A 26,633-nucleotide genomic window follows, 5' to 3' on the forward strand; every position below is an offset into this window, starting at 1 on the left:
AGCAAAGCTGCTAGCATGGCTGTAATGAGTAAAATAACATTACTGCGTATATGTTTACATCTGAGTATTAGGGGTTTTCTATTCTTTTAAACCGCAGTTATGTAGATTGTCCTGAAAAGATGTCCTTTGTTGAGTTGTTTTCCCTTTCAATAGAAGCACACCATGTTAAAGTATCCTACAAATGGTAAAAACATAGAACAGATGTCTTGACTAAAGGAAAATCCCTTTTTGGGTTTAGAAATGTTGGAATTAAGGGCTCTGTAAATGTAGGAGTTGTATATTCCTCCTGCAACACACTGAAAGTGCCCTGCAGCTTGCAGATAACCTCACCACAGTTTGAATGTTAAGCAGGGTGCTGCTCGCAGTGTGCTCTTCTTTAATCCAATAAACATTTTGTCAAGGCTGAGTTGGAGCTTAAATTGTCTCTGGTAGATATAAAGCCATATGTTGCAGCTAAATGCTGGTGTAACCCTTTATCGCTCAGAGTAATGGTTCCTTTCAGACTTAGTCAGAATCCTGGAAACTACTCTGCAATGGTGAGAACTCCATTTCTAATGTGAAATATATATTCATATACATTTTAGTATAAGTATAAAGCCTTATGGGATTTCTCAGAATATAAAAGTGTTTCATTGGGTGTAATAACGACCATGAGTAGCTCTCTTTCCTCTTGGCATGTTTTACAAAGTCCCCCCCTTTTAATGAATGACTAGAAATTCACCATGAAGCTTTTCTTTGATTTGTCATGGGGTAAATTGTCCCACAGATAGATTCGGAATAACGACCGAATGGAGTAAAGCAAGTTGGGTGATTGATTCAACACTTTGACAAACTATGTGTGGGAATTGTTTTTGTTGAAAAAAGCTTTATAAAGGCTAAGATTTCGCATTAAATTGTGTCACATGAACCTATTTATGAGAATACCCATCACATGGCATCAGTTGAGTATAATTTCTTTATGTAAAAAAACATTCCCTAAAGAAAATAACTAATCTCTCCACAAATAAACTATGATTCATTCATAAAGGCTGAGATAAGGCTGTATTTGCAAACTATCCAACTTCATATTAACTTAATAAAAATCCAATAATATACAATGCAATATCCTCAAATGAACTATTCTGCATAATGAGAACTTTTGGTACTTGAAAAATATAAGACTTTTCCAAAACTTTAAATGAATGACTTTTACTGCTTTTATTAAAGTAAGAAATCCGAGTACTGCTTCTACCACTGCTGGGGACAATCATCAAGAAGGAAAAGGAATTATTGCAGTGTGAATATGAGAGTGTCTGGGTTTAATTAAAAAGAAACTGATCTGGATTAATGTCCAAAACTCTGAGCATGAGTGGGCTCACATTGCCTCTTCTATTCTTAGCATTATTCCTCAAACAAAAATGCATATATATAAATACTACATACACTGTATATATTTTCTAACGCACACACTATATTTACAGCATGAGTCATGCTTGGAGGTGAGCTACTTCACATTGACAGGATAAGAAATGGGGCTGGTTGAGAGCATGAAATGAAAAGCACCAAAGACTGAAGCTCCTGAAGAAACAACAGCACCACAACCACGCAGCATTTGGTAGCTCAGCTGTTCAATAAGCTGAGCGTGAGTCTGGTTCTACATTATGTGCGAAACAGCTTTAGGGAGTTTCAACCCCGACATGCTCGGCAGAAACATTTCACAGAAACATCACCACAGACCCAGATATGCTCACAAACCCAGCTACATCTTGATAGCTTGAGCCGAGGAATGCAAACAGCAACACTCTGATCTTCAAAGCTCCCAGGTATGTTGGTAGACAAAGGGCAATCAAAGCCCAAACACAGGGACAGGTCAGGAACAGGGTAAGGCAATCAGAGGGACCACAAACACACAGCAGACGAAAGAATACAACAGAAGCAGGGGGGAAAAGAGAGGTGGAGGGGGACAGCAGGGAAGATAGCACGGGCCATCGTACGAGAGAAGAAGCAGTCTCACAGACCTGATCAGGGAAAATCCTGGTTTTTGGCTCAATCACGGGTCCTCCCCTTAACTCATCCTCCACAGCCATGAGTCTTGGAAGCAGATAAAGAGAGAGAAAGGGGGGAAGGGGGGGAGGGTTGACAGAAAGAGAGGGAGTATTATGAATCGAAGATGGTACTTAACAAGAAGTTGAGCAGGTGCATCTCCATCATCTGTCTCAACACCACAGTGATAAGATGTTGGTTACCTGTATCTCAAATCTGGAACCCAAATCTGATAGAGAAATCTCTTTTCAAGCCCATGAAAATGATGAGCAGCAAGGCCAAGGCCATGTTTTTCAGGCACTGCCAATTTTCAGTGGAGGAGCTGTTTTTTTTTTCTTCCTCCGCCCATGGGATTCATCAAAGCACTTTTTGCCCGATTTAAGGTGTTTTCAAAGCGCAATTAAGGCCAACTGTGGACAATTAAACTTGGTTATGTGAAGTGAACGCTTCAGTAACAGATCCTGATCATCCCAAGGGAATTGCCCAATTTATGTAATATGAACTGACCAAGGCATTAGTGGAGAAATCCTTTGGCTAATCATTTCAAACACTCGCAAATATGAGCTAGCTTACTTTCATGAGCAAGTAGACAATGCCGGTTTCCAAGCTCCAAGTGCCAGGGAATTACTCCAACAAGGGTCATTTAAGGATATTTCTCACACATCCAACTGGGTAAACTGTGAGTATTGCTATGGTGGTGATAAATGCCACATAGAAGTGTGAATAAATGAACCCTTCTTCACATGATTTCATTGGGATGCCTCCATGACTTCCAGTGTGTTTACAAGATGTTGCAGGAGCTGAAAAACATCCTTACAATTTATCGACTGAAATAAACTTGCTGGATTATCTGATCGTAATACTGCACGAAGGAGTGACTTTATGTTAATTTATCTGGGATTAATTACCAGAAAATGTCGTCCTCAAATGTTCAATACGCCATCAAGTCAATCATATAGTTGACAGCAACTTTTATTTGCCATACATGGTTCACTGCAGAATCAAAGTACCAGTAATCAAGTCGTAATGTGTCACTTAACTCCTTTTTTCAGCACATTTATATCGTTTTAATCAGAACACAGAGAAGCATATGTTTGACAATAAAGAACGAAAATCCACAGGTGAAGTTTCAAACAAACAAGTGTTTGGATGTTTTATTCCATAAATAATGTACAGTGTTGAGTTATTTTACAAAAGAAGAGATATAGGAAAAGAAAATAATCAATCATACTGTAAGCACACACAGAAATATAAGCACTGTCCCAAAAAAAATGGAATGTAACATGGGTATACAGCATTAAGATTTTGACATGACTTCAAGAGGCAGACAATGATTCATGTGGGTGACGTGTTACAAAAAAAAGAGTTGAGCGTTTTATATCCAGTTGTACTTCAAGTAGTGTGCTTCTGAGGTCAAGTCGTACATGTAGTCAAAACAATGTGTGTATCTACCAACATGAGGTCACAATGTCTGAATATTTTGCTACAGAGAAAAAAGGCAAGAGACAAAGGCGTCAGATAGGATGTAAAGTGGATGCAATGTCAATGAAAAGCAACATCAGACCTGGATCAAAAAGCAGCTGCAAATACTTTCTCTCTCTTTGCCAACAAGTGCAACATAAAGTATGTTTCTTTGAAAACTTACCTCTCAACATTTGATTGGTTTTCATGCAGCAGAACCCCCCCCCACCCCACCCCACCCCCCCCGCGAACCATTTCGTTAAATTCAACGAAGAATTACTTGCAACTATTTGACACAGGTCTGTATAAAAGTGACTATAAACCCTTGGCTGTTGCTACAAGCCATGTCAATCAGACCGATATTGATCACACACACATCAAGCCAAAACTCATCACCACTATGAATTCATTTGCAAGATTTAAAACACAAGTAGTTGCCGTAGTACAATCTATACAGCCTATCAATATATTCTTGCTACAAAAGAGAGGCGGATATACTGACAACAGAATATTATCTAGATCTCTGAAGAGGGAAAAATAAAATAATATAGTTGCCTTTTTAATAATGATAATATGTAACTGCATAAGGTAAATGACAGTACTGTCTAACTCTCTTAAACAACTATTCTGATTCACCATGTCACTGGACACCACCAATGACGGACTGAAAGTCAAAAGGCATACTAAGCATATACAGCAAATAAAACAGGTATAAGGAAATCGTTTTGCGCTTTAATTAATAAATAATATCCAATGCAGGCGCTCATTTTAGATGCAGATAAATTCACAAACACCGTACAGAGAAGCCAAAACAAGTTGAGAACTTAGGAACACACTTTGCTGAACATACTGTTGTCAAAGAGTCACGTCATTGTTGTCATGTTGTCTCTGTGGTACTTTGCATGTGACAGTATTCCAGGTCTTTATTTTGTCGGTTTAGATACTGTGAATGGCACCTGGTAAAATATTTTGGCAGGAAGTTACGTTTTTTTTTTTTATGTACACAAGATTCATAGAATATAGCTCAGCAGGATCCTGCATGTGCATTTGCACAGACAGCACCTGTATATATTATATCTATTATTGCGCTTCGCCCGCTAAAAAGTTAGCTATTGCAAGTTAAAATAGTTATAATCTCACTCTCAATAGAATTTATATATATTTGATATATCATTATTGTTATGGCTCTTGCATCACAAACTTTAATATGCTCTGGATTATAGTTAAAAATACATTATTACTATGACAGGTGCAAATAAGACCATTTCTATTTGTTCCCCTAAATACATCTGTCTATCAGTTCACAGTTTAGGGAAGATAAATCATTTATATTTGTATTTGTTCAAATGTTCTTGCAAAAATAATAATAGGTGAGCCTGTAGCCAACTAATAGGAAAAATATATAGATAAAAGTGCTACAGGTAAAGTGGATTCAGTGTTTTGTGGATTTAACCTAGCGTAACTGAAAACGATATATTTGGCTTTGGTTTAAATGAAGAACGGAAAGAGTATCTGGCCTTTTGATAGATTGGCACTGAGCTTGAAGTACAGTTTACACACAGAACATTAAGGCTTCTCTGAACGAAAATCTCTTCAAACACAATGTTAAGTGTTTTAGTTCTGCAGATAAAGAAATGTTGACATAAGAGCCATGAATTCAGCATCGCTTAAGCTCCTTTAGCAGAACCTGAGCTGGCATTTGCATCGGCATAATGTATTTGAATGTGAAAATATAACATATGCATTAATTAAGCTAAAATATATCATAAGGCTTTGGATACCCTTGTCATTTCAGTAAGATGTTGGCGTTCCATGGCCTGACCGTGTTTCTTGGCTTCCACTTTTTCTGCTCATACATGCGTTAAAACTAAAATCCAGATAATGCAAGTCTTAATGCATTCAATGATATGGTCTGGCTCAGTGAATTGTGAGTAAAACTGACTTGGAAGCATCCAGATCTGCTACTTAATTCATCCTTGTGTGGTCAGATAATAAAAGTCACACAGGATACAAGTGCATGTCTCGGAGATATCATTTTCCTGCACACAATGCTCTACGAGTGCAGCAGATTTACTGTATTTGCTTTACGTTTATACTCCAGAGGAGCAATAAACAGGTTCGGCTCTAAGTGCTCTGATAAAGTTTCTCTATGAAGTGGCATATTTGTTATGCCTTCAGGCTTGTACGTTATCATTGTTTGTGTCTTTCTCCCCTCTTCGTATTACATCGTATTTATGTAAACGAGAAAAGAGAGAAGCGTCCCCAGAAAGATAGAAAGATACGTCAGCAGTCCTTTAGTGAACATGGTTCACCTTGATTAAAATGGAAGAGCTAATATTAAACCATGGTCTTCCATAGTCCTGTGCCTGAAGGTCCAAAACAATGTGTTGCTTTAAAAAGTACACACATGTTTATGAAGTTTACAAATTTCACCCTCTTGTGCTTTTACAGTGCAATCTTGTAGGATTCAATTGAACATCAGGATAGCTTGAATCATCTTAAATGATCCCGAGATCCATTTCAAAGTTGCATTCATTAAAAATGCTGATGATCAGTGCAGCAGCACAGAAATATGGGACGGTGCTTTGAAAGGTTTTATATACAAGGTTATAGCGTTAAAGATGTTTTCCCATAAAAGACGAGCAGGACTGTCTCTGTCTTCATTTGAAGTCTTCTTTCCTGGAGTGGATTAGAAGTGGCAATATTCTCACAGATATCCACCCTTTGGTTGCGGACCACAGACTATTATAAGATGCGAACAAGAACATACTGTATTCTCTTTACACAGCCTTTCCATCTGAACTCTCTCTGCAAAAAAACATCGGCAAAACTAATTTAGTTGTCACACACACACTAGCTCAAGGAATCCTTTGAAACGCAGCAGACCTTTATTGTGCGTGAACACAAATGAGATACAAACTGTATTCCACTCTTCTCCCATCAACTACTGATGTTTCTTGGATCAATAACATCTTAAGAGAGAGCTCCAAAATTGCAAGCACGCAATAATATTAGGACTCAGCTGGAAGTCTCCAAAGTGATTCAAATAGGATGCTCTAGAATAACAAGTAAAGTATGTTATGATGGCATATTTACTACTACCAGAGCTTAAAGGACAATCAGACTCCTATGACCACTTTAACTCAGTTGTAAAGGCCCAGCCGCCAAGGGAACATGCTCTGCACGCTTATCTCTGAAGATATAGATCGCTGCCTCCCTTTATAATAGTCTCTCATTTAATTTGTCACTCATTACATGTCTGCAGCTCTGGCTCCAATATACAGTACAGCACCTTGCCTTGCTCCCAGGGCTGTAGTACTTAATGAAACTGCAACAATCTCCTACTCTCCAATATTCTCTGCAAGATAACAGCCCCTGTAAATAGAGTTATATTCCAGTAAGCAATATAAATATTTCAGGAAAAAAACATTGCAGCTTCAAGTCTGTGTTTCGCTCTTGTTAAATAGAATCCAATAAGCTAAGGTTGTAGTGCATCAACCAAAGACTTCTGCAGCCACTTACCCCTCAGAAGCAGAGAATGCATTTTAATTAATGCAAGCATGCTTTATCTGAGAAAATATGTCCCTTTTCCCACACAATTCGGGAAGAAAACTCAAAGTGTATTCAACGAAGGAAAATATACAAAGATAAAGTCAATGCAGCCCGCAAATGGCCGCCCTATAAAAGACCACATAATGTCTGAGCTGTCTTTTGCCCTCCATCCCAACAACAGCCTCCATTTACCTGCTAATTATTCCTTTAATTTGGGAGTCTTTCTCCACTTGTTGTTGCCGTAGCTTCCTCTCACTGTCATCGAGTCGATTTTGGTACTGTAGGAGGATCTTATTGGTCTGCTGCTCCTGCGTGAGGAGCCTCCGCTCGTACTCCTCCAGCTTTTGGTGGGACATCATCAGGCGGCCCTTCAGGGAGTTGATCTCCTCCTCGTACTCCTTTACCTGAGGTATGGAGAGAATGGAAAATTAGGAACAAATAAACTGGGTTAGTGTTGACTGACATTGATATCTCCATGGCTAGTGGATTTAAAAGTGAAAGTGTTAAAAAGACACACTGTAAAGTAGGAAACCACCTACAAGTTTTCAAAACGATGAGTCTGATATATACAGTGAATAAACCACTGAACAACATTTGAACACTTGGCTGATGGCTGTTTCCCACATTGTGACCTCTCGATGTCTGTGTTAAGACCAAATCTGAGTGCCATCTGCTCAGCAATGATAGACAGGACTCAATGTTCCTCAAAGCAAGGAAAAAAGTTATATGAATGTAAAGGGCAGTTCTGAAACTTTAGAATGATACCTACCCTGTCCATGCGTGACTCATCCATGCTCTTTGAGTACTCCTTCAGTTTGAACTCTTCACGGTCAATCCGCGAACTTTCAATATCAGCCGACAGATGAGGCATGTTGGAGACCCAGGCCACTGTTCGTTCATTGGCTGGGGTCGGGGGATTGAGAGTGGATGGAGTCTGGGAGCCCTGGGAAGAAAGGCCAACACACTCAATATGAGAACATGAGTTCTTCTGTAGACAAGGTCAGGTCACAACAAGAGATTGATCTGCAGTTGCATGAGTTTATTCATTTGAGATGAAGCTTGGTGGAACTCCAGCCCTTATTCCTGACATTGTTAGTGCTATTTTCACTCATCTTCAGAATCAGTACCAGGAATGCTTTTATAAACCAAGGGGAAAATTGGTTACAAATATTGTTAAGAAAAAAACACGAGCACAGGTGCTGGTAGATAAACTTGAGCACTCGAAGAGAATACAAATGCAATGAGAGCTTGCAGGTGTTACCTGTTTGCTCATGGTGGGTTTGAGCAGGTGCTGAGACTGCTGCTGTGGTGACTGTTGAGCACTCTGACTGGTGGTTCCCTGCGGACTCTGGTTCTCCCTGACAGAGCTCTGCTGGTGGGGCAGACCCGGGGCGGTGTTGTCTTTGACAGACAGCTGCCGTGGCCCGTGCTGCCGGCCGGCGTAGCCCGTCTCCGGCGACTGGAGGAGATTCCCGCTCGGTGGCCGTGTCTTTGCCAGAGCAGCAGGTGCAGCAGCTGCACTGACGGACAGCTGATGCGACGTCTGGGACCTGACGCGCTGGGTGGGAGGCGGGGCGACAGAACTCTGACGCACGGGTTGGACTGTGGATGGGGGCGTGGCGGCCAGGGAGGAGTGGGAGGTTCCTGTCTGGTTGGCCATACCCATCATTTGTTGTTGTGGTTGGAGGTTATCCTTAGGAATAAAAATAGTAAATATTAAGTTGGCATTTTGATTTGTGATGCAGTTCTTTTTGAAGGTAGTTGGTGCTATTTTTGTGTAGTTTGGGAGCCAATCACAGAGACATACAAATCTACACCCAGCGGCTTTAAGACAGCAGAATACAACATACATGTACCTGCACATGCATGGACATCTGCCTGCGTCCGTAGTCAGCCCTGCTGTAGTCGTCGCTGTAGCTGTGTGAGTGGATGATGCTGGGTTGGCCCAGGTGACCGTCCCTGGTCCTGAGGGTAGACAGGTCCTCGCTGCGAGAGAACCCCCCATGGGCGAACTGTGGCATGTAGGTCGGGTGAGAGGGATCGGGCTCTGGGGTCAGGAGCAGGGGCGCTGGCGGTGGAGCCCGGCTGTGCTGATGGTGGAGCTGTTGCTGTTGGGGCCCATCAGCAGTCGCCAGATGAAAGAGGGGATTCTGGAAGGAAAGCGGGTAGCGCATGGCGGCGGCCTGCTGTTGCTGCTGCTGGGATAGCGAGTCGGTGGTGTTGCCCATCTGGCTCAGCTGGCTCAGCCGGAGGCCGCCGGACATGCTGGAGCCGCCAGAGCCAGCTGACAACCTCCCACCGGCCCGCAGCTGGCTGCTCAGGCCGGACCCCAGGCCGCCACCGCCTCCGCTGCTCAGCCCCCCGAAGCTGCCCATGCCGGCGATGGAGGCCTGGGAGGAGTTGAGCATGTCCACCGACTGCAGGTTAGACACGCTGTTCATTCGGGAATCCTGGAGGTCCATCATAGATACGCTTTTATTGACACTGAAAACCTAATTTATAAGGGATATGAGAGGCCTTTGTGCCTCCTAATACTATGTATGTTACGTGGCCACGGATGATATGGGTGAGGGTGGTGCGGGGTGTTTTTACCGCGAGGCCTGGATATCGGATTGCCTCAAAGTATTTCCCAGGAAATACCGTTATGATGAGTTGCGTGGTGAATCAGTGGAAAAAAAGCAGATGTCATGATATACTACAGCCTCGATCACACGATGGCAGATTCTAACAAGTCTGACTAACATGCACGTTATACTGACCTCACTTTGATAAAAATAGACCTAGCGAATGGGATGATGAGTCCCCATGTCTACGTGTTAAAAACTCACCTTAGGGTCTGGTTCTGTGATGTCCGAGCTGCTTGTGCAGTAGGCCGGGCTGGATCGGGCCAAGGGAGGACGGGATACGTAAAACATGTCTTTGGAGGGCACTCGATGGAGGTGGTCACGGTCCTGGAAATTTATCTGGGAGCGGGATGGCATGACCCCTCCGGTGGAGGTGGGGGAAGGCAAGCGAGTGATATCTATAGAGCTGGAGAACAGCAGTCAGTAAGGCCAACAATAGCTGAAGATAGAGACTAGGAGCTGTTAGGGAAGGAACAACTTGTTGATTGAACGACTAGTTGATCTACGATAATACATTCGTCAATTATTTTAAGATATATTATTGATGTTGATTGCTAGTGTTTAACCACAGACAATGGTGAGGTTTGTACCTAGAGTCCGCTGCAGCCTACCTATTCAGATCCCTCATCATGACAGTTTGGAACTCGGACGAGATGCCCCTGTTGAAGCTGGGCCGGGACAGCAGCCTGTCTGCCTGCCGCTCCACCACCCTGTCTGTCTGATGGCTGGGCTGCCTCTGGAGGTGAGGGTTACGCAAGGCCATACTGATGTCATTCAGGAGGCGGGGTAAGGGACCCAGTTTGATGATGGCATCCTGCGGTTCAAGAAAAAACAGTTTTACTGAGTTTTGATGTGGAATTAAAACATTAATATTTTTAATTCAATGTTAGTTTTCTTTAATTAAAATGCCATATGTCCAATTTCACATAAGTTAATGAGGGCTCAAGCCTGATTAAAGACTTACTGTTAACTAAAATGATTAAGGCTTTAGGTTTAAGGTGACAATTCCTGCAATTAAATATTGTGTCTGAGTTTGCTTTGGTTTGACCTCACTGTTATAAAACCTGAAGGGATGTACAAGGGGTCGACACAAAACCATGACAAACTGTACAACATAATGTTATTCAATGTAAAAGCTATAGAATGAATAAGACATCTGTTGTTGGAGAGGTTTTAACTCATCTATGGAAATGTATGTAATTTAGAATGTAATTACTGGTGGGTTTGAATTTTGCACTATCACATGTAGCTATTGTTTATTCCCATTTAAATGTAGGTGCCTTATCCCTATATATCAAGTAACGTTTACAATACAACAGTATTACTAAATAATAACAATGAATAATTGATAGAAAAACTCAAGTTTTGATAAAGACCTTAGTGAAATCTTGTGTAAAAAGAGGAGAAATCTAAAAGCAAAAAAGGGACAAAAACGTTTAAATGTTACATAAATAATGTTATTACTATGGTCTTTAATTGTTTTACAAATGACATGTCTTATTTTGGACACAATAACAGTTGGAAATTGCTGTATTGTTGTATAATGCAGGAGATGATGCCATGATTGGGTTTACCTTGCTGAGCTGAGCGATGACATCCCAGAGGAGACTGTGCAGTATGGACAGCTCCCTGCCCAGGTCGATGTATCCCTCAAAGCCGCCCGCATTGCTCACACTGTCCAGGTTGGAGATCTCATACAGAAACTGCTGCATGGAGCCCCACTCCGTCTCTAAAAACTCATTCATGAAACACATGTACTCTTCTTTATTGCCAAACCTGCAAGTGGGAAAGGAAGGAAAGGGCAGTAAGGAGATAAGCCGATGGAGGGTTAGAGCGAGTAGATAGGGAGGTGACAGAGCAACACATGACGGTGAAATTAAATGTCAACTGGAACCACAATTTCGGATAGCTCTTAAACTGAAACACTGTTTCTCACACATAAATGTCCGTTATATATCGACTGCCATTTGTTGAGACCTATATTTGTATATACTCAAATACAATTGTGTTTCTATGATTTTAAAGCATGGAGAATTTTGATCATCTTTTGAACAATATGACTGAAAATGTGCTAGCCTTTTTAACTAAAGCTATGCATATTTATCACATTGGGAACAAACACGCTTCTTTTAATTGGTTCAGAATGAAAGAAAAACAGTGACTGTGCACTGACAGTACTACACTAAAGGATGTAGATAAAGAGAAATGAAACTGACTTGGAGAAGTTAGCCAGGTTTTGCACCACTTTGGCGATAAGGGTGAGTGTACGAGACGTCTGTTCATCGGGATACTCCTGGGTGAGGTTGAAGAGCGATGGGGACATGATGGCAGGACACAGGAAGCGCAAGAAGAGGGAACCACTGATGAGACGGTCAGCGATGTCTTCCCGACCTCTTTCAGCACAACGCACTCTCCATGAGGCAAACACTTCCTTTAGCTCTCGAGGGAAAACACTGCGAAGGGGAAATACTGAAGGTCAGACTCAGTAGACATTCAGAGGTTTTTTTTTGTCCCCTGTAAAAGAACCTGAAATCTCATGCATTTTTTAAAAGGCAGAGAGGAAAGGACAAACTCGAAACAAGCATGCATAGCTACTTACCAATGGGAGTTAAAGATCTTGCAGAGTGCTAGTTCACAGCACATTCGGAGATTGGCTTGGTGGTCGGGGAGCACAGAGGGTGGGGTTCTCATGGGGTCCACTTCGCAATTTTCCTCTGACTCATACAAGGCCCTTATGAACTCCCCTACAAATTATATTTCATTAGTGACTGGTGGAATTGTATAAACAGTGTAGGAGATTTCAGCTTTGTTAATGCAGATAGCACAGGCAATAACATAAGTTTAATTAGATTTAAATTAGAGTAGAAAGTGATTAACCGAAATAAAGGAAAATGCTTAATGTTGGACGGGGAACTACTTGAGTTCAAAGTGGTGGTTGAATATAGTGGTTGAAAATGACAATGTTATGATCAAGTTTTTTTACATGCTCATAAAAAGAACATTCATTAACGACACAAAACTAATGAGAACATTATATTTAATGTAATTCTCTCTCTTTAAGGATGTCTGTGAGCTTTTCCACAGACTTTACTTTACTTGGCTAATAATAATTCAGTATATTGTCAAACTCAGTGCAAAGATATAACAAAATATTATTCTGTGGGTAAGATGGGAAAATCTAAAATGCCCCATAAGCAAGAGAATGGAGGAAGACTGAGAGAAACAGAATCTAAGGGAAGATTTCTCCTTTAATTAAAAGTTTTGTCTTTCCAAAAACTTTTCTCCTGAATTTTAAATCCATTTCAAAATGTAATATTTCCCAGTTTATACCATGACTTACTCAACTGCATGTGCTTCACTGGCATGGCTCACCTATAGCGTCCTTGAGGTACTTATGTCCGATCAGTTTGAGGTACTCTTCTATGGCTTTGGTGGCCAGAGTGTTCTCTCTGAAGATAAGGTGTTCTCGGTCGATGAATCTGTCTACCTCGCACATCGCCATGTCTGACAGGAAGTCCTGAAGAACAAGAAAAACGCAATTATTGTTCTTTCTTATACACAATGTTTACAGCAGAAATAAAGGACTAAAACAGCTTTACACAGCTTCACATACCGATAAGTCACAGAGAGGAGCCCCTACCTTAGCTTTTCCTGTGCTCTGCAGTATATGCACCAATGCACAGGCCACTTCCTCTTTGCTCTTGACACTCAGCACGGGCTCCAGCACTGCACACAGGGTGCGGTAGTTATTGGTGACGTACTCTGCAAACTCCTTGTACAGTTCCATGGGCAGGATGTTCATGGTCTGGAAGCGTGATTTGAGGCGTAGGGATGCGTTGATGATCTTCCCGCCCCCGCCACCGGCTCCCTTTGTGAGGACGCTGGGCTGGATTACTGGGTACCACTGCTCCACAAACTGACGTCCAGTGATGCTTGAGATGGGGATGCTGACGAGTCCTAAGTATGTGCTCTTTTCCTTTGAGCAAAAAAAGAGTAGATATAGAAAAGCGTGTTTCAAGTAGTTTCTCATAAAGCTGAATTTAGTCTATTAATCTTATAAGTGTATTAAAATGAAAATCTTGAATGTCGAAAAAGTTAATTTCAAGATTCTGCACTGAATAAACAATGAGAAGAAACTAACACTGGATCCCCGGTGTGTCGTTTGAAGCTAGAAATACATTTATTTAGCTATGGTATTGGTACTCTTGTACTAAATTGAGAAAAAGGAATTACCCTATTTTTCACTCACTTTAATTTATTTCTTAAAGTGACAGAAACTGAGGGGCAAACATCTTTTTTTAAATAGATTTTTTTACTGCCAAATAGTAAATGACAATGGTATGGTTAAAGTAAATCCACGGCATTTAATCTATTATTTTTCATCATTTAAGATTGTTTCTGGATTTTCATTCTTCAGGTCCGGCCCTGTGCTTTTACACAGAGTCAGTGCAGTTTGAAGACACTCCTGTTTCCCTCCAACACAAACTATGGACGTTGCATTATTTTGTTATAAGGCTATTTAAGCAAATGACAAAGATAAAAGCAGAGCCACCGCAGACAAGACCCCATTTTGCTACAGGCTATTTCATTATAAGACAACTGAATGACAATGTAGCTCTTTAGCATAATGTTCACTCTTCACAGTATGTCATTTTTTCATCTCTGGTTTTTGTCGAATTGATGCTCTAATGAGCCAAACTGCTTATTTTTGTGGTTTTTGGTATCAACTAACTCCTGAGGGAAATATCTGGTATATTGCCTCTAAATGCTCCACCAGCTAGTGGGCCAACTGTGTCTGTCGTTTGGTGTTGAGAAGTTGTGGTAAAGTTGTAAGGATACAGGTAGGAAAGCTAAATAATGAGCTCAGACTGTGACACTGAAGGGATCTTCAGATAATGGTGATTCATTCCTGCAGGTTAATCATTACAAGTGCCTATTTATCTGTCAAATTGTTTTCTCCCTATCATAGAATAAAATTTATTGTGAGCATTTTCAATTTCTTCCACTTAAGCATTCTTTTTGTAGGTATATTTGAATAATTGAATAAATGTACTCCTTTAAAATTGCACATCTTTAGGCAACAAAATGCTAAAATAACCCAAATATCACTTGAGTGCTTCTGTCATATCAGACCTCCATGTTGATATCTATGTGTCACCTTGCGTCTCTTCTTGTCTGTCTCCTTGTATAGATGAAGGCGTAGGTTGCGGACAGCTGGCAGGTTGTTGAACTCAAAGTGCTCGCCCCAGAAAACGGTATCGGTGCGGGGTTTGCTGGTGGTGCGTGCGTACAGCATGTCGTCCAGACATAGTTCGCAGTAGTAGCGTTTCTTGGCTGGAAGCTCGCGGGCCTCGATGATCCACAGTTTGAGCACATTGTCCACCCTCCGGCTGTTGTCCTGCGAGGAGATGAAGTCGGGTCAAATGAGGTCGAGAGCATCTTCTGTCATTAAAAAGCTTTACAAGAGAAGACGATACAATGCAGGGGAAAACATGACAAACAGCAAAGAAAAAAGATCAGAGGTATGAAAACTGAGACAGCGTCTGTGAATAAAGGGTGACAGCAGGTCAGGCCTGCAGGAGCAAATGACAGGAGAGAAATAGCTGGTGACATGGTGGTCGAGCTACTGTGGAGGATGTACTTGATAAATTGCTTTCAAGTCAGGATTGAATACAGAGGCAGATGACAGCATGACAGGGACACAGAAAGAAAGAAACTGAAAGATGGGAGAAGGTGAGTGGTTTTAAAGGCTGGAAAAATGGATCCATTAAAAAGCAGAAAAACACAAATGAGACAATGCACATGTGCGGAAAAGACGAGGGACAAACAATGATGGTAATGTTTCTGTAGACAACTACACTTCTTAATCATGATCACAAAGCCCAAGCTATATTTGACTTCCCCCATGCGAGGAGAGAGTGCCGTGTTGATTGCAGACTGATGTTTCTGAGTCCTTTCAGCTAGGCTTAAATGCCATTATTGTTAGCCCCTGTTTTTTCTGCAGAATATTGAAGTCCTAATTTAGAGGACTCAATATTTGAGCACCACAGTTCTATATCCACAGTTCTTAAGTTCTTCATTTGTAAGCTCTTTGATAATCAGCGCCAAACACAAGGCACAATTAATTTTAAACGTCTGACTTGGAATGCGCTGGGCATCTGGTGGCTCAGTTTGCTAGTGCACATACAGTGCAGCAACAACAGCATGGGCTCGAGTCCTCTGCTCTGATATTATGTTACATCTTCACTCAGATCTTGATTTTACTACCCAAAAAAAACTAGTCAAACATGAAAACAGTCAGAAGTGGCATCTCTCCTTTTTGTAGAACAAACACTTAAACCTCAAACAGGGATTTAAAAGGGCTCCAGGAAGTTAAGAAGCATAATGATAATCTTTCTCTCCGCAGTGAGTCTTATCTCTGAAGATGCATCTGGTCTGAGATGCACATCGCATGTTGTTTAGGGGTAGGAGGGCGATGATTTTTGGAGTGAGCCCCCGTGTGGAGTCCTTGGAGCTCCATGACTCAGCCAGCACCCCCGCGGCCCGAGCATCTGGCCGAGGCATTCGGCTCGGGCGATGTTTCATCTCAGACTGGCTTAATAACTCTTACTGCCTGTTTGCCATCAAAGCTTCATATCTTGCATGTGTGTTCACATTTTTCATATCAACAGAGAGGGGAGTTATAGGACAATTCTACTAAGTAAATAGTTGAATATTAAGTTGTTGGATTTTGAGCCGATATGAAGTGCTGAGATTTTATTTTATTTAAGCTGTGAGGATGGATATAAACCCACAGTACCTTAAAGCTGCACCAGGAGAGCGTTTTTTATGTGAAAATACTCCCAAATACCCCTAACATCATACAGTAGAGCTGCATCCCATCTTGAGTGATTAACCATGATCTGATGTAACTGACATTAGGCCATATGCAAGAACATTTTCATATTCTCCTCCACAACCCTTTTTTTACGAGTGATCCAAACTGGACAAAATTGGCTTGAATAAACGTTTATCCAGATGAGTGCCACAGTGGTTCTTGCATTAGGCCCACAGTGAGCAATAACCTGGACTCATTAGAATTCAATCTATTGGCTCTTGTTCCTTCAGTGTACTTCAGTTTTAGGCGTCACAGACATGCTGGGTTGGTGAACATGATCCTGCTGTGTGCAATTTACTGACCTCACATTACCTGATTTGTGGATATCAAAGTTTTATCCAAATAACAGCAATTGCCACCCTGCAACATTACCCTGTGCAGCTTTAATATTTCTGTGTGGAAAAGTGACTAAATTGTTCAACACAGACACACACAGACACGAGGATGGAGTTCACACAGAGAAATGAAGCGGTGCGCTCTTATTGAAAACAGACAACAACGGGAGACGGGGAGGAGAGAGAGAGACACACAGACAGAGGGATCATCCTTTTTTTCTTCCTCTACCGCATCCCTTTCTCTCCCCTCACCTTGTTGGGCTTGACAGCTCTCTGCAGGTTCTCGATCCATTTGTCTCTCTCTGCAGCTGAGCGACACGCAAAGCACTTGGTTCCCGATGCCGTAGTCACCTGAGGTTATAGCCAATGGTAAGTTCAACAACCACAGCCATTAGTAACTATGGAGACTGCAGCTAAAGCGCCAAAATAATGTCTTGTAGTCACTCTCAACCTCTGTCATGTTGCACTAATGGAAAAATGATGGGAAAAGCTGACAGACTCCTACAGCAAATTATTTTGGGATTAGGGCTCATTTCAATGTCCTTTCATTCTTCACATGTAATATTTTCAATTCAGTCTCTTTAACATCACTGTCACTTGCTCTGTACACTGGGGGTGTGACAGCTGTTTGTCCACACCGTGCAGCTCACCTCAAAGCAGTACTCTTGTCCCAGGATGCTCGAGTGGACAGGTTTGATAACAGCGTCCTCGTCCAGGGTGAGATCCAGCGCCTCGGCAGCGCTGCTGGGGGACAGCAAGGACTCATGGGAGTGGGACTCTTTGAAGCTCTGCATCAAACGGGTCCTGGAGGAGTGATAGTTGTGGTTAGATGTGAGGAGGCGGAGATCTTTTATTAAAGGTTGCATTATATTTCAGTTCAGTGTACAAGAAACTGCCTTGTTTGTTTATTAGAAACATAAGTCTTAACTATACTCTCTATGATTCTTTAGAACCTTTGTTGAACAAAACTACCCTCTATTTCATATGTATCTTTGTGCACTGACACACAGGCATAAAGGCGCTGCAGAGTATGTTGAACAAATAAAAAGGCCAAAGAAAAGACACTCAGCTGCTAACGCAAGGAGTGTCTGTTTGCAATGATGGATACGATGTATAACACAAAATATATTCCTTATATAACATGGTAAAAGTGTCTGCTCTTCATACTGCAGTCTGCACATGGAAAGCAAGTGATTGCTCAAAGCTTTAGCATTAACCTTGTATTGCTAAGAGGCAAATAAGACACTTCAGAAAATTAATGAAAATGTTGAAACTATCCATGGGTAATGATTTAACAGCTAGCTTTTTAAAGTGAACAGACTGATCAAATCTCTAACAGCAAGAGGTTCATTAGAATAACTTTGAAGAAAATTCAGTAGAAAGAAGTCTCAACACAGTGACTGAAATGCTCATTATAACCTGAAATGTAAATAATTACTCCTTTCATGTCAGCAGTTACACCCAATCGAAAAGATGTTTCCTTTATCATTTGGCACAGTTTTGTCTATTTTCGGCAGTTTGATAAACCAATAAATAAAGATGACTGGCGGCAGAATGAAAGCAGAGCTCTTAATGTTAGTTTGTTGTTACATAACTGTCTTAACAGATATATCCAGCCTTTCCCATCCAGGCAAAACATCAACTCTCCACACAATATTTCAAGAGAGTACATTAATCCTGAAACCCATAAGTAAACAAGGTTTCCGCTAAAGCCCCTCCATCATGCTCACCTACACACTTTCTCCCACACTCAAGCACGCACGAAGGGATGTAAAATTACAGACAACAGACGATCACTAAAACAAACGTATGATGACACAGTGAGTCCAACCAGGGCGCCAGGAGGGATGGTCAGGTTTGAACGAAGTCCCTCAGAGAAGAAAATAGAGGATGGAAATAAAGAAAAAAGGAAAGAAAGAAAATAAACTGCATGTCCTCCGTGCTGCGTCCGACTCTCAGCTGCGCTCGCATTGCTTTTGTCTACATTCAATCGTAACGTTCATCAACAGTGCACTGATTACATGTAGGGGACCAGGGGGAAGAGAGAGAGGGAGATAGATAAAAATAGACCCAAAGGAATGAGTCAGATTGAGGGGGAATACAGAGGAGAAAAGAGAAAGAGTGGGGGAGGTCATGAGAGGATGTGAGAGAAGGAATGACTATGAGAGGTAGGGGTGAAGGGATAGAGAGAGAGAAGACCTCTCAGAGGAAATCACTTTGATTATGTAAACAGTGGATCCTTTGGAGAGGAAGAAAGTGAGAGCGTGGATTAAAGAGAAGAAGGAGAAGGGAAGAGAGGTGGAGAAAGGGACTGAGATGAGAGCAAGAGCGCTGGAGGTAAAGGAAGTTCTATGGAAGGTCTCAGTGGGGAGCTGAAGTGCAGGAAGAGTCAAACATGAAAAGACACACACACACACACACACACACACACACACACACACACACACACACACACACACACACACACACACACACACACACACACACACACACACACACACACACACACACACACACACACACACACACACACACACACACACACACACACACACACACACACACACACACACACACACACACAAATCCTATTCCACTACTCACCACTGATAAACCTCAAATCTAAGAGAACCACCTAAACACCACTGATGATAGACTGGCAACAATAAGCAGATACAATTCTTCAGATTTAAAATATAGTTGTGTGCTTCACTGCAGTGAATGAAAGCAGAATACGTCTGATTCAAAGACATGTAACTGAAGTACACCACTATGGCTGTAAATGTATCATTTAGTCCCATGGCAGAAAATGAATCTGCAAAATGTTTCTAAGCATTTGAAATCAAGCACTAAATGTTCCACATTATGCTTCTTCTCTAAAAACAGAGGATATTCTGCTTTCCCCTTTTTAAAATCATTTAAAATTGAATAGCTTTGATTTATTGGCTGTTAGTCCAACAAAGCAGGCAGTTGAAGACGTCAATTTGGGCTTTTTAAAACTCGTGATGGACCTTCTTCACTTAGTTTTTCCCAAATGCATAAACTAAATGATTATAAACAATATAATGTAATGCGAATAACTGGATAAAAAAGTATCCAAATAATTGATACAGATAGTAAATCAGCAAAAATGTTCATAATGGATGAGCATTTTGATCATTTATTAAGCAGAAGTAACAAAGCTGTTCAGGTTCTAACATCTCAAATGAAAGGAGTAGCTACTTTTCTATTATATATGATTTCAGATGATTGGTTTGGTTTTATTTAAGGTTCATGAAAAAAGGTATGACTGGTAAATTGTATTATTTTGTGATGTTTTAAAGGTAAAAAATGTGAGTAATCTTCTAAATAAAACAGTGAATAGAGCATTATAGCCTCCACTACAGGAAGTACTTTGAATTGCATTTAGGTCACCACAGGACATCTCAGTCAGTAACAGGCTAGGATACAGAGAATATTAATGTATCTACAGTAGGTAAAGGAGGGTAACTCTGAGACCCATTGGGTGTTTGCATGGGCAATCAATTGAAAGATATCTTCATAGAGAATATGTGGAAAAATATATATCACTGTTGTACAGCCTGTGTGGAAACTCAGATGCGTGTTTATGGCTGCATGAATTTATATCCAAGCTGAAAAAAGCAGCGTTATGTGCAAAACTCTCCCTGGATAAATAAAGATAAACAAAGAGAATAATAACGATCAAAGCTGCCAATGTTCACCGTCATGCCTGACAGGGAACATCCAGGCTAAAGCAGGAGATGTGAAAATGGTAAACAACCCCCGACTTCAACCTCGGCTCTTGACTTTTCTGTCTGTTCAGTGTTTTCTCAGACTGGCCGTGGATAATAGACACCTACAACCTTCTCAAGTGAATAAATCATGTGTAGACGCACCCTGGCAGAAACCTGGCTCAGGTGAGGTTTTAGCGCTCTGTTGAGTGCTCGGCCGCCCTGTGTTTAGATCATCAACATGACCTTGTTCACATTGGACGTTTGTCCTGGCTGTAGCTGTTCAGCGGGATCTTATACTGTAAATGCACTAAACTAACAAAATAAAGGTTAGAACTTCTTGTGGGTTAATTCATTTGGCGACTGGCAGAAAATAAATTGCCAATTATTTTGACAATCTATTAAGTCATTTAGAATATGTTTTAAAAGTTATATCGCCCAACTCCTCAATTGTGATGAGTGGGTGGTCTTCTTAAGCAAGTTTATCGTCAGAGAAAGAGATATAAATTAACTGAACTTATAGGGGACTTCATCAGGTCTTTTCGACCTCTCAAATCGCTTTTGCATACTACGTGCCATTAGCCCATTCACACCCCATTCATGAGGACTAGCCTTGGACTAGAGAAGCTAGCATTAATACACATTCACACACTGTTGGCCATCATGAGCAACTCGGGTATTATATTTTTAAGTATCTTGCCCAAGGACACATCGTCATGTTGACATGATGCTGTGATCGAGCCAACAACCTTCTGGCTGAAAGACGAGCGCACCCCCTCGCGGCCACAGTTGCCCATTTTGTCACATTGGAGTTTAGGGAATACAGAAAACTGGGATTTTTCAGTATTGATTCAATGAGAAATGTATCATTATTTCAGCCACAGAAAAAAATACTATAAATATAAAATCTGTTTCAAAAGTGCAGCTTAATATAGATGGGAAAGGAGTAGAGGGAGAGAGGGCAACATCAAAGGAGTGCTGCTGTGGAAAGGGCACAAGCCTTTAGTACATGGCATTTGCTCTAATAGTTGAGCTATTGGATTGCACCCAAGACACCTATTTTATTGAAGAACTGTTAACCAGGCTAGTTTAGGTTAAAAAGCAGCCTTCCTCATTTATTTCTCTTATAACTCCCTAAAACTCTAATGAAATAAGTTCATAAAATGTTGAAATAACACACAAGGTTGCTGTCTTAAACAGCACTAAAGTTATTCTAAAACATTACTTCAAATGTCATACTGATATAACATTGTTTTCCCCTTCAAATTATTTCTTTAGAACAAACTTCTGCTAAACTAAATCTGACTCTTGCGGTGCTGTGCCTGAAGAATGCTGGTGCTGCTGCAACTATGTATGAGATACAGAGGAGGTATAATTAAGCAAATCTCCCACTGACTCATTATGGTCTGTACAGCCGCCATATGGCTGTCTACTGGTTGCCATGGAGAAAGAGGGGATGTTTTTGCTTCACCCGGCAGAGAAACAGCGATGGTGCCGAGTGTTTTAATTGTATGTGACACTGAGTGACAAATAAACAACAATTTCGAGAGACAAGATAAATATAGGGAGGTTTAGAGATGGATAGATGGATAGATGGATATCAGTTGTCTAACAAAACTCACATTGTGTCCAATCTGAATTCGTTTACACTGTTTAATTTCTGCTGAATAGGTTATGCTCCCAACCAAACTTCCTTTTTAATTCTAAACAAAGCTTTATATTGTAGAATTAGTCAATTGTTTTGTGAGGCCAAAGCATTAACACAAACAGGCTGGGAGAAAAACACAAAAATTAGCTTTCATACATAAATGCCACCGCACAATGTTTGCAGATTAGCAGCCAAACACTGCCTGACACTATGAATTAATCCACATATGAATGTCCGACATCACTCTCACTCGCTCATTCACTGACCTGTCTTGGTCGGCACTGCGGAAGCGGGGGAGGATCATGTGGCGGAAACTGCTGGTTCGGTCCAGTTTGGGCTGACTCTTAGCCCTCTTGATCGAGCCCTTCAACCTTCTGCTGAGAAAGCTCTGGAGGTGGAAGGAGGAGGGGAGCAACAACATGGACAAGACAGATGGAGGGGGAAAGGGAAGACGTGCATGGGGGCAAAGTTACAGAGAAGAAGAAGAAGAAGAAGAAGAAGTGGTCGGCGTGAGTTGGAGATGATGGGATGAGATGTGAAGAGAGAGTGAGGGATGATATAAGGAGGAAGATTGATTGTAAAATATAAAATGTTTCCCATGGAGGCAGTGTGGTTTGTGTAGAACATATTTAGGTGACACCAAAACCAAATGAAGACACACACAAATGAAATACATGATGCATGACAGGGGAAAGCACAAGATACATTTATGATCAACAACAAATCAAACACCCACACATGTCAATTTGTCACATTGAACTGCAGTGTGGTAACAGATCCTGTGGTGGGCAGTGCTGAGCCATACAGTCCAAGAAAAATGAGCTCTACAGTACATGTCAGTGCATCAGAAACACAATCATAAGACACTGGTTAGCAGGATATTGTTCATTGATAAGGTAACAAATTACTAAGAATGAATCCCAATACTCACTGAGAGGTATTTTGGTGCGTACATGTATGATAAATTTGCGAAACACAACATATTTTTTTCATTTTCTTCCAAATTAACAAAGACTTGCGTTCAATACGACTAAAATTAGGTTGCAGGCTTTTTAATTTTCTGCTGAAGCGAGGAGAAGCAGCACAACTCTGAACTCTGACTAAACTTGTTTTTGCACGTACCAGGGATTGAGAGAGCAGAAGCAGCCAAAGTATGTCTTTAAAGGTGTAGCAGAGTAGTGTTCAGTTTGATTTTAGTTTTGTAAGATGGCTCAGATTTATCTATCACTAACTGTAGAAGGCATTATTTGACCTCTGTTAAATGTGTGGCAAGAATCTTTTGCTCTGGCTGTGATTATTTTCCTGAATGCAGATCTCCTGAAAAGACTCCCCAGTCCCAGAAAGCGTTTTCTGTTACGATGACAACCAGAATCCTTGAGCTGTTATGTCACAACTGTGGCGTAACTGCATATTTAACACCTTTCAGAACAGTGTTTTTAATTTTCATAGCATTTTTCTCCTGTTTTGATATGATTTGATATGGAGGTGTGTTTTTAGGTCAAAGCTTGAACTCATGGCTGTGTAAATAACTTTAAAGCCCAAATCACGTGAAATATGTACTGTAAAATTGTGACAAGTCATGTATTCATTTACAGGTTAATCCTGAAGACCCATAAGCAACATCATTCCTACATCTAAAGGATAACAGCATTGTCCAGTGTTGGGGATGGCTGCAGGGGAAATGACACCTCATCATCTGTCATGAGTCAAACTGCTTTGATGCCTGTCTTGAGGATATGACTAAAGACTTGGCTCCATCTGCTGGTTCCAAGATAATAGCCCGCATGACCAAATCTGATTAGATTAGCCGCTTCGTCTGACACTTTAAGTCTCAAAAAGTCAAAGAATTCAAGACAGAGGGGGACAAAAAGAGCAAGCGATAGAGAGGAAGACATACATAAAAGAGAGATATAGTATAAAATGAGGTAATAGAGATAAGTGGGAATGTATGTTCAGTGGCTTCGTTTGCATGCACAATGTCACTCTGATTCACTTCAGTTTGAAGAAGAATAGAAGTGTAATTTAGTGCTTTAACCCTATATGTTTCTGTGTCCATTTAGAAGGGGGGTTGCAAAAAAGTACATTTACTGTAGCACTTTATTTCACAAATGTATACTCCTACCCTACTTAGTGTTTTACTCTAATACATTTATTATACTGTATATAATATGCAGATGAATTCATAAAGACAATAACAGTTAGTTCAGCCCTACAAAGCAGAGTTAAATACTGAAACACTCACAGGGGCTACTTCAAATATTATAAGTGTATTTACTTTTGATTTTGTAAGTACAATTTTCCTATAAACTGCTAATTATATACTTAATCGATTCTATGAAAGACTTTCCCTTGTGATGGAGTAATTTTAGTATCAAATGAGTCTCTTGCAGCCACAGCTTACATTAAAGCAGGTAATATTATTGATCTGCAAAATGCAGTGATAAAAATGTCTGGTTATTTTTAAGGAGGTACATGGCAGCTGCCAAGAGGTTGAGGTATGCAGGTACCACTACAACTCTGTGTCAGGTAATGGGTTTTTTATATTTATTTCTTAGCCAAGATATACATCTTTGTGCCTGTAAGTGTCAGCCAGGTCAAACTGCGACACTTGTCCCACACTTTAGGCTTGCTCGTTGAATCTGAGAGAAGCTGAAATATTGATATGAGAACACTCATCTTAGCCACTATGAAATATTAATGAAAAACAAAAACTTTGAGCCAAAAGCCAAACTGGGCTTCACGTTTACGCTAATGGATTATCTGGCTTGTGCAGTTTCTCATACTGCAACAGTGAATGGGCTGCAAATAGTTTCCTGGTAAGAGAGAAAAACAAGTCCTGCTATTTCCATCTAAAGTGCAAACACCAGCAGAAATAATAGGAAGGAGATGGGTAACACGGACCACTTGCACAAACGCAATAAGACACCAATCTATCCTTTAAGCCCTTTGATATGCACGTTTGAAAAGTTGGGATTGGGTTTCTGTTGCTATGAATAAAACAGTAAACAGATTATTTCCGTCCACAGACAGAATATGTTTCGCTGCCAGTTCCTCTTACTGAAGTTGTCTCCAGTACAAAACAGAGACACAGTGATCCCAGGTGTAACAGTGAAACAAAATATTACTCCTCTTTTGGTGACATTAAAGAATCATACCATGTGTTTTGCGGGTTTTAACCAATTTACTACAAGTCAATTCAGGACATAGTTAACTATTTATAGGTTTTCCTCCCATTATAGGTAATTATTGGTTATTATTTATTCCCATAGGAGGACATTCTATTAGCAGGCTTTTAATTAGGTGTGCATTTTATCAAAGTGAATCTCAGGTCTGATTTACCTTTAGTTTATTTTAAGCAATACATAAAAATAACTAAAATAATGATAAATATAATTATTTATACTGATAGAATATATAGTATACAACTTTGTTTTTAAAAGAAGCTTTTAAGGAGCAACTAAAACTAGCTAACACCCAGGTAATACCCATTCTGGTATACTGTTCTAATAACACAGACTTCAGAGACACGAGTGAGAGGAGTGAGATGTTTCCATGCTACAGGCGTCATAGATGCTGTGGCCAGTGTCTCTGCTTCAGCCACAGTTGTGTCACATACCTCAACGGGGGGCAGTGGTGAAATAAACGTCCCTCCTGCCACTGGACTCGAACTGGCAGCCCTCCAGTCTCCGCCCCAGTACAAAAAGGGGGAGGTAGAGGACAAGGAGGCAGGCGAGTGGGGCAGAGTGAGGGATAGGGAGGAGCACAGGGAGATGGGCAGCGAGCGGGGCAAGGGGGGCGTGCCCGGCCCTTTTTTGGAGCCCTTTTTCTGCTTCTGCCGGTCAAGGGTATGTGATGGGGCGACAGCCAGGGAGAGGGGGAAAGGGTAAGGCGGGGTCCCGCTGGCCCTGCGACAACAGGAGTGTGGCGGGCCCAGGGCGGGAGACGGGAGGAGGGAGAGAGATAGGGTCGGGGGCAGCGAGCGAGGCCGGGAACAGGGAGGGTTACTCACGGATTGTCGGAAGGGTTGAATTGGGGCACTGGGAGGGATCTCCATGCTGGGCTGCTTCCCAGTGGCTATGCTCTTCCGCCGGGCTCGATGATCTAAAAGACACAGAAAGAGAAAAAGTCGACAGGTAAGACTAAATATCAGGGGAAGGGAATCATCTGAAGGTACAATGCGAGCAGAACAAGAAATTACAGCGCCGAGACAAAGCTATAGTGAGAGGATGAGAGGAGAGAAAGACTTGCCATAGTGGAAATAAACAGCTTCGGCAGAGCTGTTAGTGACAGTCTGCCTGAAGGAATGAAGAGGCAGGAAAGAAAATGAGAGAAAGATAGAGGTCAAAGGTGAGCGAAACATAAATATACCATCCTCGTTCGCAC

The 26,633-nt window shown here is 41.2% G+C and overlaps 1 protein-coding gene across 1 annotated transcript in view; it reads right to left on the minus strand.

The window, feature by feature from the left end:
* The window catches only part of syngap1b (synaptic Ras GTPase activating protein 1b), a 117,199-nt gene that overhangs the window by 11,968 nt on the left and 78,598 nt on the right, over window positions 1-26,633 (minus strand). The window contains exons 5-21 of the mRNA XM_063879613.1: window positions 25,867-26,351; window positions 22,517-22,638; window positions 17,522-17,675; window positions 17,124-17,222; window positions 14,818-15,057; window positions 13,300-13,635; window positions 13,032-13,176; window positions 12,259-12,403; window positions 11,876-12,112; window positions 11,234-11,435; window positions 10,271-10,473; window positions 9,864-10,065; window positions 8,892-9,485; window positions 8,297-8,728; window positions 7,805-7,978; window positions 7,228-7,439; window positions 1,998-2,070 (exon numbers count right to left, since the gene is read on the minus strand). Of these exons, the coding sequence (XP_063735683.1) occupies window positions 1,998-2,070; window positions 7,228-7,439; window positions 7,805-7,978; window positions 8,297-8,728; window positions 8,892-9,485; window positions 9,864-10,065; window positions 10,271-10,473; window positions 11,234-11,435; window positions 11,876-12,112; window positions 12,259-12,403; window positions 13,032-13,176; window positions 13,300-13,635; window positions 14,818-15,057; window positions 17,124-17,222; window positions 17,522-17,675; window positions 22,517-22,638; window positions 25,867-26,351 (4,055 nt within the window). The remainder of the gene's footprint in view (window positions 1-1,997; window positions 2,071-7,227; window positions 7,440-7,804; window positions 7,979-8,296; window positions 8,729-8,891; window positions 9,486-9,863; window positions 10,066-10,270; window positions 10,474-11,233; window positions 11,436-11,875; window positions 12,113-12,258; window positions 12,404-13,031; window positions 13,177-13,299; window positions 13,636-14,817; window positions 15,058-17,123; window positions 17,223-17,521; window positions 17,676-22,516; window positions 22,639-25,866; window positions 26,352-26,633) is intronic.

The sequence above is a fragment of the Eleginops maclovinus genome, chromosome 3 (genome assembly GCF_036324505.1).
Source record: "Eleginops maclovinus isolate JMC-PN-2008 ecotype Puerto Natales chromosome 3, JC_Emac_rtc_rv5, whole genome shotgun sequence".
Lineage (NCBI taxonomy): Eukaryota > Metazoa > Chordata > Actinopteri > Perciformes > Eleginopidae > Eleginops > Eleginops maclovinus.